General features: G+C 42.5%; 1 protein-coding gene across 1 annotated transcript in view; it reads left to right on the top strand.

Annotated features, from left to right (window-relative positions):
- The window catches only part of ADAMTS19 (ADAM metallopeptidase with thrombospondin type 1 motif 19), a 310,868-nt gene that overhangs the window by 82,400 nt on the left and 216,447 nt on the right, over positions 1-12,021 (top strand). The window contains exon 7 of the mRNA XM_075854793.1: positions 3,697-3,740. Within this exon, the coding sequence (XP_075710908.1) occupies positions 3,697-3,740 (44 nt within the window). The remainder of the gene's footprint in view (positions 1-3,696; positions 3,741-12,021) is intronic.

Below are 12,021 nucleotides of genomic sequence, written 5' to 3'. Positions count from 1 at the left end.
CATAAATTCGTGAGAGACCCGGTCAAAAGCCTTCTCCTGATCAAGACTGACCAGGGCCGCGTGTGTACAGCAGCTTTGTATGTAATGCACCGTGTCCCTCACCAGGGCAAGACTGTCGGCCACCCTATGGCCAGGAATGCCGCAGGTTTGGTCGACTCCGATGATCCGTCCGGTGACAACCTTCAGTCTGATGGCCAATACTTTGGCGAGGATCTTGTAGTCCACGTTCAGGAGAGAGATGGGACGCCAGTTTTTCAGGTCACATCTCTCCCCCTTCCGCTTATACAAGATTGTGATCATGCCTTCTCTCAAGGACGGTGGCATTCTGCCTTCCACCACCATCTCCTCATAGAGCTCCAGCAGGTCCGGACAGATCAAGTCCCCCAGCGCTGCATAGAGCTCTGCTGGGAGACCGTCACTGCCCGGGGTCCTGCTCTGAAGGATTTAGCGGCAGAGAGCAGTTCCTCCACCATCAGGGGTAAATCCATAGCCTCCGTACCTGCAGGATCAAGATGATTAGTGATACCTGACAGGAATTTATCGGCGGCTTCGGGGTCAGTGGTATTCGGGGAGTAGAGGCTTCGGTAGTAGTCTGTGACGACTCTCATCACCTCCTTCTTCCCAAAATGCATGTTTCCGGTCTCATCTCGGGTTTCCTTCAGGGGCGTGTGCCCGGCATGGAGTTTCCTGAAAAAGAACGAGTTACATTTCTCACCCTTCTCCAGGTTCTCCACCTTGGAACGAAAGACAATTCGCTTGGATTCCTCCTCAAAGTGCCTTTTCAGGCCCTTTTTGGCTGCCTCCAGCTCCTTCCTGACGTCCCAGCCACATTGAAGGAGGTCTTGCAGGGATCGCAGCTGACGCTGCATCTCTCTGAAGTCTCTCTTCCTCTCACACGCCTGTTGACGACTTTTTGCCTTAAAGAAACAACGAAATTCAACTTTAACATATTCCCACCAGTCACAGGTTTTGTCAAAGAAAACGTTATTATTCCTCCAAACAATATAGGCGTCTCTAAGTTCCGCCAGTACCTCCTCTCTCTCCAGCAGGGCACAATTCAGCTTCCAGGAGCCAGGGCCGGGAGGAAAACTGTGGCCGATGGCACCCTGGAAGAAAATAGCCCTGTGGTCGGAGAAGAAGCAGGGGACCATGGAGTGCCAATGCTGCTTGAATGCCCGGGAGGTGAACACAAAGTCAATGCGAGAAAGAAGTGAGCCATCGGGTCAGCTCCATGAATAGTTCACAGAGCCGTTCCCCATGGAGCCCACAACATCCTCCAAGGATGCTTCGGTTACCATCTCGGTAAGCAGTTTGGAACTGACATCCAGCTTGCTTGTAGTGCCGGAACTTCGTCCATCCTCTTCGATGGGGCATTTGAAGTCCCCAGCCATCACCACTACCCTAGTGGTGGCGAGCTGGGTCCTCAGGTTCTGGAATAGTTCCAGGCACTCAGCCTTCATAGGGGGAGCGTATACGTTGATGAACCTAATCGGCTCTCCTGTTCAGGAACCGTTTACGACCAACAAGCGACCGCAGGCGAGCTCCTGGACAGAGTCAACAGTGAACACGCTTCCCCTAATCAGGATGGCAACCCCTGCAGACTTACAGTCGCCCCCCCCCCCCAGACCAGAAGGATGGGCCATGGGTCCACTGCCTGGCCAGATGGTAGTATTACCTGGAAGAGGGGAGAGTACATTCCTGCAGCATAAATACATCACTCGACTGCTTGGAAAGAAAAGTTAGTACCATCTGACATCTCGTCCTATCTCTAACACTCTTCACATTGAGGCTAAAGATGTTACATTTAGCAGCCATGCGGGTGAATAAAGAAGGTTAGTGCAAACGATACACCTTAGTTACCAATCCGGTTGGGCGGATCCTCCATTCTGGAGCCAGGCGGGTCCGGAAGATCCAGCAGGCTCTCTGACAAATATTGTTCCAGGATTGAAGCCACCTGGATGTCTGTTGTGAAGTCGATGACCTCAGGTTCATACACGAGTTCCTCCACCATCTTCTCCATTTCCTCCTGCTGTGCAAGGGAATCTTCGCAGATTTCCACGACTTTTCTCTTTGAGGAATCAGCAGCTGGGCTGTCCCTCACCTTTCTCTTCCTCTGGATGGCACCTGAAGAGACAAGAGGGGGAAATTCAGCTAACCAATACTCTGCTCTGTACTAGTGAAGGGCAAGAACCTCAGAATAGTGCTGTCTACAGATGGCTCACACTTTCTGGAGGAGACTCTCTTTTAGCTGATATGAGCTACTTTGCATCTTTTTTTCCCATGGAGCATTGCCTGTAAATAAGTCTCCATACACCCACTGAATCTCTTCAATGAGAGCCATTACCCCCCCCCCCCCCCCAGTACCTTGAGCCGTAAAACATACCATATGTAAAACAAATTACCTTGACATCTTCCTACTGGGCTTGTGGCTTATACCAAAGCATCAACCTTCTTGTGTGTTGTCTTTCAATAAATCTTCGGGCCTGTGATTCCCCCCCCCCTATCCCCTCCTACCCACTCCCCCACCCCATCACTTGTCTGTAATGCTTTGTTGTTTGGCTTTAGTGAATGCAAGAAAGTTAGTGTAGCATGTGGTGTGATGTATAGCATAGGTTAGCCTGTACTGTGTATTATACTGTCATATTATGTTGGGCGACTGTTATTATTTATTATTTACTGCTTCATGGCTTGCGCTGCGTCGCAGTAATGTTTGTATGATGACGATTGATTGTCAGTAAAGCTTTTTCAATCAAAAAAAGAGTCAACCTTTTTGCAAAGAGCTGCAGCCTAAATCATGGAATAGAAATAGAGCAGAAACCTGATACATTGACAGGCAGTGTCAAACCTTTTTTGTAACTGAAGGTGCTATTCAATTAAGCTGTATCTCAAATAGCATATTTCTAAAGAGCATAACCCAAGGTGTATTGGCTTAAATATCCTCTGTTAGACTTCATCTAGAATTCTGCTTTAAAGGGGTTGTCCACAACCAGACAACTGATGACCTATCCCCAGGATAGTTCATCAGTATATGATTGGTGCGGGTCTGACACCCGGACCAAGCACCGATCCGCCACTCCGGCAGCCTCCGGGCGCTGGGTGTTTTGAACGGTATGCCGTAGTTGGGGTCGGAATCAGATGGTTTCAACAACTGCATAGCGGCCATTCTAGAGAACTTCAGCTCTGCTCCTATTCACTTGAATAGCCATCTGCTTCCGACTCCAACTACTGCATACTGTTCAAAACATCTGGAGGCAGCCAGAGTGGCAGATCGGTGCGGGGTCTGGGTGTCGGACCCGCACCGCTCATATACCGATTTCCTATACTGGCAATAGGTCATCAGTTGTCCGGTCATGGAAAACCCCTTTAATGCTGCTTTAGGTGTAAATTATAATAAATTATAATTATAATATAACTCAGCATATGTAAAATAATAAATGGTCAAACACTAAATGAAAATATCTATGGGATGCTTATTTCTCCATCTCAATACCAAGTCTCTTCACATAATTAGATAAAGTTTGTAATACCTATTTGCTAATCCAAATCTTTACTTTTCTGTAGTTTTGGTTACAATAATGAATTCTTGTTTTTACCAACTGAGGCATATTAAATCTGTACAAATTGGTCACATAATTATTACTAGTCTGACAGGGTTGATTGTGATTAATGTGTAGTTGTTTCCCCTCCTTCTCCTAGGACGGATTTCTGTGTCCATAAAGATGAACCATGTGATACAGTGGGTGAGTAAAATGTATTTGCAATATGTATTTCTAATATATGTTGGTTTTATGTCAAATTCAGATTTGCCACATCTGTAAATATGTACATTTTCAATGTACATAAAAAAGCTCTCTCTACTAGCTGTAGTTAGAACTTAAAGAGGCTCTGTCACCAGTTTATAAGTGCCATATATTCTACATAATCTAATAGGCGCTTTAATGTAGATAAGTAATGTATTTTTTACAAAGTTATGAGCATTTTAAGTGTTATGCAAATTTGTTCTTAATGCCCAAGTGGGCATTTTTTTACTCTTGACCAAGTGGGCATAGTAAAGAGAAGTGTATGACGCTAGAGGCGATGTCTGGACATACTCCCGTCGCTTGTGTGAAGGAACTATGGGAGTAAGTGACAGAACAGCGTTCTGTGGATTAAGCTGGACATGAATGAAGAGAAGTCTCTTTACTACGCCCACCTGGTCAAGAGTAAAAAAAAAACGCCCACTTGGGCATTAGGAACAAATTTGCATAACATTTAAAATGCTCACAACTTTGTCAAAAATAAATGTTTTTTTATTTACATTAAAGGGCCTATTAGATTAGATAGAAGATAGGACAGTTATAAACTGGTGACAGAGCCTCTTTAAGGTGCAGTTTACCGTTTTGGCGGATTGGAGAAGCTAATGTAATATATTGACGGCCATTTATCTGAAATAGTTTGTCAGTGGGGGAGGGGTGTGTCTGAAAAATATTAAAGGGGTTGTTTTTGATGACATAACCTGAGCGCCCCATAGTGTTTTTTACGTCAGTCCACTAACAGGCTTTATTTCGGTGCAATTGCCTTTCTACGGCGCTGCATTGGAATAAGTAAACAGAGCAGGGAGCTGTCCAATCTCCCTGCTCTCAGCTGCCAGAGGTAGCTGAGGGTATCCCTGCTCGACCGGGTGAGATCAATATTAGTATCGATCTCACCCGTTTAACCCTTCAGATGCGGTGCTCAATAGCGAGCGCCGCATCTGAGTGGTTTTGGAGAGAGCGTGAGGGAGCTCCCTCTCATCCCACTGACACCCGGCGATAAGATCGCCAAGTGTCTGTGTCTCCGATGGCAGCCGGGGGCCTAATAAAGGCCCCCAGGTCTGCCTGTAGTGAATGCCTGCTAGGTCCTGCCAGAGGCATGTCCTAGCAGATGCCTGTCCGTTTTACCCGGACAGGCATAATACACTGCAATACAGAAGTATTGCAGTGTATTATAAATGCGATCGGATGATCACATATTGAAGTCACCTAGTGGGACTAGTAAAAAAAAAGTTTAATAAAAAGTGAAAAAAAAAAAGTAAAAAAAAAAAAAAAAATTAAAAACCCACTTTTCCCCCTTACAAACGGCTTTATTATTAAAAAACAAAATAAAGTAAAAAAGTTACACATATTTGGTATTGCCGCGTCCGTAACGACCCTGACTATAAACTTATTACATCATATAACTCGAATTGTGAACGTCATAAAAATTAAATAAAAAAAACATGCAAAAATTGCTGCTTTCTGTGAATCCTGCCTTAAAAAAAATGTGATAAAAAGTGATCAAAAAGTCGCATGTACTCCAAAATGGTACCGCTAAAAACTACAAGTCGTCCCGCAAAAAAAAAGCCCTCATACAGCTGCATTGGCGAAAAAATATAAAAGTTATGGCTCTTCAAATATGGAGACACAAAAACAAATAATTTTGAAAAAAAAGTGTTTTCACTGGGTAAAAGTAGTAAAACATATAAAAACTAAACAAATTTGGTATCATTGCAATCTCAACAACCCACTGAATAAAGTTATTGTGTTATTTATACCATATGGTAAATGGCGTAAATTTAGGATTCAAAAAAGTGTGGCGAAATTGCAGGTTTTTTTCTATTCCCTCCAAAAAAAAGTTAATAAAAGTTAATCAATAAATTCTATGTACCCCAAAATGGTGCTATTAAAAATTACAACTTGTCCCACAAAAAAACAAGACCTTATACAGCTCTGTCGACGCAAAAATAAAAAAGTTATAGCTCTTGGAATGTGACGATGGAAAAACGTAAAAAATGGCTTGGTCATTAAGGTCTAAAATAGGCTGGTCACTAAGGGGTTAACAGAGTTTACAAATGTTAGATGCGTCTATTTCAAATAGACTAAATGTAAATAATAATAATAATAATAATAATAATAATATTATCCCTCTCACTCACTATCTACTGTATTTGTTTATCTATTGAATACTCACTGATACATAGTTAAAGATTGTTTTTATGATCTTCCATTGGCATGTATTTTTCATCAATAAATAATTAACAAATAATGAAGTACTTAGACCTACATAACTCTGTCTTACTCAAATCACTATTCGCTATGTGCACAAACCAATTTACCTGTTTCATGTAATTTCCTTACAGTTTTATTACCATAGCCTGGAAATTAAAGCTTGATAGGCATCTGGACTGTTCAGTGTTTTGTTAAATGGTATTGGCAGAAATAAACCTAAATGAATAAAGTTGTTCCACTGTAATACTGGGGCACAGCAGATCAGCCAAAAAAGGATTAATTGATGAGTAGTTTGATATAAAACCTGTAACAGTTGTTCACAATTGCGTCGGAGGCTCCGTTACCAATTCCATTTGATTTGACAGGAAGAATAATGCAGCATGCAGTGTTATTCTTGCTATCAAAATAATAGACACCACGTTAAAACCCATTGTAAGTCAATGAGATCCATCGGGCAACGGTGGTATCTGTTATTTTAAATTGAAGCCACCATGCAAGTGTGAACATTTTAAAAAAGATCGTTATCAAGACAATAGTACAGAAACTGTAGAGGGGGAAAAGTTAGATAAAAACAGAATGTAGGAATTTTCAGAGTTAAATATCAAACCTTGAAAGAGAATGACCCATAAAATATTGGTTTAGAATTTCTTGAAGGTTTAAGTGTCTAGTGCCAGAGGCATCGCTAAGATTTGGGCCATCTAAACACTTTAGGACTTATTTTTCAAAGATCTGGTGGTTGGATGGGTAGGACAATTTCTGGAAACCGTAATAGGAATGGGGCATCATTCAGCAGTAAGGTGTGATAGAGGTATTGGTGAGGGCTGTTATCATTAGCAATGAGATAGTTGGACTTTTGGTTTGGGAACAGAGTGAAAATAAATGTCTAAACCACAGGTTGGTTCTGGAAATTTTTTTATTTGGTATAAGACCGTGACATTGAGGAAGGACAATTGTCCACCTCTTGCATCTAAATACACTTCTGTTTGGCTGGCTAGTAAAGATTTAAAGATGGCTTTTGGTGTTTTAAAGTTCTGTATTCACTTATGCCATTCTATCTGTTCTATAGTAAAAAAATAAATAATTAGAAACCGTTGTGGTTTAATATTGGTGCAGGCTGCACAGAATTTGTTTATAACAGATGGCAATGTAGTCTACACGAAAAACAGCTCTCTCAAGTGAACTGTTCGCATGAACCGATAGCATCAAAGTGTAAAGACATTTGTGGTGAACAGAACAATAACAATAATAACTGATTTAGGTGCATTGATGGTTGCCAAGATTGAAAACTGCAATTTGTTTCCAATTTTGCCTAGACAGTCTGATGTTTTTGAATGCGAAGAAAAAAATGGTTGCTAGCAGCATTTTTTTTCTTCAGTCAGATGTTTTTGGTCTGCCAAATACATAATCACAGGATCGAATTATCAGATTGTTGTCTATGCCAGAGGTGTTGAGACTTTGCAACCTCTTTTGTATAGTCTGTGTATGTTGGTCTACCATATTTATTAGGTCTTATGCTCCAAATAAGGACAGTCCCATTGTAATGAAATTTAGAATTAGCATCAGCACTATTTATTCACTTTAATCCAAAGCTAGTTTGAATAAAACATGTACTTAATACTGAAATTATATACAACATTGCTCTAAAGTAAAGTACTTTATGACAAATGTTATTGCATTCATTTTTTTACATTGGATTTCTTTTGAGAAAAGCCCACACGTAGAACATGCTGTGATTACAATGCCACAAAACGCTGGTGTTTAAATATTCTTGTATTAAAAGGAATATTCTTCTATTTTGTGACATGAACACAGGTTGTAATAGGGATGTTATATGTCATGCCTTCATCACTGAACACACCTGAAACTTGTTACTTTTCTTTGTAGTCAGGATTGCTTCAGGTTCTATCTATTGTCTTTCATAAAGAGTCCACAGGTGTAGAACACGTGTGCTTCTGTACAAAACCATACCCTTAATGTCTCCATGAGATTGACAGCCAGCCGCACATACAGTGAAGGAAATAAGTATTTGATCTCTTGCTGATTTTGTAAGTTTGCCCACTGTCAAAGACATGAACAGTCTAGAATTTTTAGGCTAGGTTAATTTTACCAGTGAGAGATAGATTATATTTAAAAAAAAAACAGAAAATCACATTGTCAAAATTATATATATTTATTTGCATTGTGCACAGAGAAATAAGTATTTGATCCCTTTGGCAAACAAGACTTAATACTTGGTGGCAAAACCCTTGTTGGCAAGCACAGCAGTCAGACCGTTTTTTGTAGTTGATGATAAGGTTTGCACACATGTTAGATGGAATTTTGGCCCACTCCTCTTTGCAGATCATCTGTAAATCATTAAGATTTCGAGGCTGTCGCTTGGCAACTCGGATCTTCAGCTCCCTCCATAAGTTTTCGATGGGATTAAGGTCTGGAGACTGGCTAGGCCACTCCATGACCTTAATGTGCTTCTTTTTGAGCCACTCTTTTGTTGCCTTGGCTGTATGTTTCGGGTCATTGTCATGCTAGAAGACCCAGCCACGAGCCATTTTTAATGTCCTGGTGGAGGGAAGGAGGTTGTCACTCAGGATTTGACGGTACATGGCTCCATCCATTCTCCCATTGATGCGGTGAAGTAGTCCTGTGCCCTTAGCAGAGAAACACCCCCAAAACATAATGTTTCCACCTCCATGCTTGACAGTGGGGACGGTGTTCTTTGGGTCATAGGCAGCATTTCTCTTCCTCCAAACACGGCGAGTTGAGTTAATGCCAAAGAGCTCAATTTTAGTCTCATCTGACCACAGCACCTTCTCCCAATCACTCTCAGAATCATCCAGATGTTCATTTGCAAACTTCAGACAGGCCTGTACATGTGCCTTCTTGAGCAGGGGGACCTTGCGGGCACTGCAGGATTTTAATCCATTACGGCGTAATGTGTTACCAATGGTTTTCTTGGTGACTGTGGTCCCAGCTGCCTTGAGATCATTAACAAGTTCCCCCCGTGTAGTTTTCGGCTGAGCTCTCACCTTCCTCCGGATCAAGGATACCCCACGAGGTGAGATTTTGCATGGAGCCCCAGATCGATGTCGATTGACAGTCATTTTGTATGTCTTCCATTTTCTTACTATTGCACCAACAGTTGTCTCCTTCTCACCCAGCGTCTTACTTATGGTTTTGTAGCCCATTCCAGCCTTGTGCAGGTCTATGATATTGTGCCTGACATCCTTAGAAAGCTCTTTGGTCTTGCCCATGTTGTAGAGGTAAGAGTCAGACTGATTAATTGAGTCTGTGGACAGGAGTCTTTTATACGGGTGATCATGTAAGACAGCTGTCTTTAATGCAGGCACCAAGTTGATTTGGAGCGTGTAACTGGTCTGGAGGAGGCTGAACTCTTAATGGTTGGTAGGGGATCAAATACTTATTTCTCTGTGCACAATGCAAATAAATATATATAATTTTGACAATGTGATTTTCATTTTTTTTTAAATATAATCTATCTCTCACTGGTAAAATTAACCTAGCCTAAAAATTCTAGACTGTTCATGTCTTTGACAGTGGGCAAACTTACAAAATCAGCAAGGGATCAAATACTTATTTCCTTCACTGTATATAGATTGCTTAAAGTTACAAAAAGGAAACAAAAGTTATGATTGTACCCTCACTATATATTTGTGTTATGTATTATGTTAATGGCTGTATAATTTATGTATTCTATATATAACTATATCTTGGACAGCTGATTTGTAACTTTTTTTTATCTCTAGTATGTTATTTTTTTTAGTAGACTTGAATCAATAAATAATTTAAAGACTATTCAGTTTCTTATATAGGACAAACAGCTTTATCTGATCACTAACCCATTATATACAGTAACTTAAAGTGTACCTCCAGTGAACCACTTAAAAACCTCTGAGGATATTTGTCTCAGTGCATAAATTCATAGAGCTTTACAGAGTATGTGGTTTTTAGCTTCATTCACTTGTAGGCTGCATACTCCATTTAATTGAATATGGGGCATAGTTGGATGAGACTTGAATTGCTAGAATCCTTTACTTCCTCCCTGCTAATGTCAGCTGCAGAAGGACACATAGATAGATGCTTATAAACTCATTTCATTTGTCAAATGGAGGTACCCCATATTTCAAGTTAGCCATGTTTCAGTCCTATGGTTAGGTACACGTCACCTTTTATCCCATTAGATCTCTAGCGTCCAGCTCAGCCAACTGTGCATGTTTATTTCAATGTGGACAGGGAAATAAGCCCCTGCCATACACCTCTGGTAGCGTCTGTCTTGATCTGTGGGTATGTGGACCCACTAGGCTGCACCGCCGTAGCGGGGTAGCAGCTGGCAAAATAACAGTGTACCAAGTCAATATAAAGTCCGAGCGGGAGGGTACCTGTAATAGTCCAGGCAGTAGCAATCACAGATTAGACTTTGGTTGCAGGTGATGCAAAATGTGGCAGATGACACCAGATGTGGTGTAAGTCAGCAGGCGTAGTAGACGGCACAACACGACTCCAACACTAGAGATGGCACAGGAACAAATACAGCATGGGATTCAGGATACAGGTAGCAGGGCACCGGAACACAGGGAACAGGATACGACTAAGGGACCATTTGCAAGACTAACAACGCTCAGGCAAGTAGTAAAAGGGCAGAGCCCTTCTTATAGTCCAGGGTGACCATGGGCTAATTTGTGATGTTTAACATGTGCGCACACTGGCCCTTTAATGCCAGACGTGAACGTGCACACGCACCCTACAGGACACAGCAGAGCGGAGTGGAAGCGAGCGCTGGTGTTTCCTGGGGAGGAGATGTGGACCAGCGCTGACAAGTCCGTGGCTGCGTCCCTCGAGGAGGGCTAGTCCCAACAGTCAACAGCCGTGGATGTTATATTATCCCCCCTCTTACTCCCAATCTTCTTGGGACCAGAGTGAGAGAGGAACTTCTTAATGATGGTAGCGGCATTGAGGTTCTCTTCTTGCTCCCAGGACCTCTACTCTGGACCAAACCCCTTCCAATCCACCAAATAATAAGTTCTTCCTCCTACTTTCTTGAATTCCAGGATCTTCTTTACCTTGAACACATCAGAAGAACTGCTGGGAGCAACTGCAGGGCTAGGAGTTTCTAGTGTAGCGGTTCAGGACCGCAGACTTCAGGAGGGACACATGAAAGTTGGTGATTCTGAGGGTAGGTGGCAGCCATAGCTTATAAGACAAAGGATTAATCTGTTGTAGGATCTCAAAAGGTCAGAGGAACCAGGGAGAAAATTTGTATGAAGGTACCTTCAGATGGATATTCCTAGAGGACAGCCAGACTTTGGTACCCGGAAGATACTGGGGCGGCTCTCTTCTTCTTATATCTGCCTTGCGCTTCAAGCGATCGACTGCCCACAGAATAGGGGACCGGGTCTCTTGCCAGATTTGCTGAAAGACCCCAAATGCAGAGTCAGCTGTGGGTACCTGAGATGTAGCCAACACAGGAAGAGGGATTCTTGGATGTTGACCATAGACAATGTAGAATGGTGAGGAAGTGGTGGACTCACTTGTGTGGTTGTTATACGAGAATTCCGCCCATGGCAGAAGCTGTACTCATTCATCATGCGGCACGGAGATGAAGTAGCGGAGATAATTCTCCATGATCTGGTTAATCCTCTCAACTTTACTATTGGACTGGGGGTGATTGGCTGAGGAAAAGTCCAATCTCACATCCAGGAGTTTACAGAGGGCTCTCCAGAATATTGAGGTGAATTGAACCCCCCCTGATTGGACACGATGTGAAGGGGTAAGCCACGCAAGTGGAAGATGTGCTGAATAAAGAGCTTTGCCATTCGAGGAGCAGAAGGTAGGCCGGTCAGCGGGATAAAATGTGCCATCTTCGAAAATCGGTCCACCACCACCCAGACAGGATTGCATCCTGCTGAGGGGGGAATGTCTGGGACAAAATCCATTGCAACGTGCTGCCAAGGGGGATTGGGTACAGGCAGAGGTTGGAGCAGACCGGCAGGTTTGGAGTGAG

This window comes from Rhinoderma darwinii, chromosome 1 (assembly GCF_050947455.1).
Source record: "Rhinoderma darwinii isolate aRhiDar2 chromosome 1, aRhiDar2.hap1, whole genome shotgun sequence".
NCBI classification, from domain to species: Eukaryota; Metazoa; Chordata; class Amphibia; order Anura; family Rhinodermatidae; genus Rhinoderma; species Rhinoderma darwinii.
Note: the sequence above shows the minus strand (reverse complement) of the source record. Positions and strands in the feature narration are given on the sequence as shown.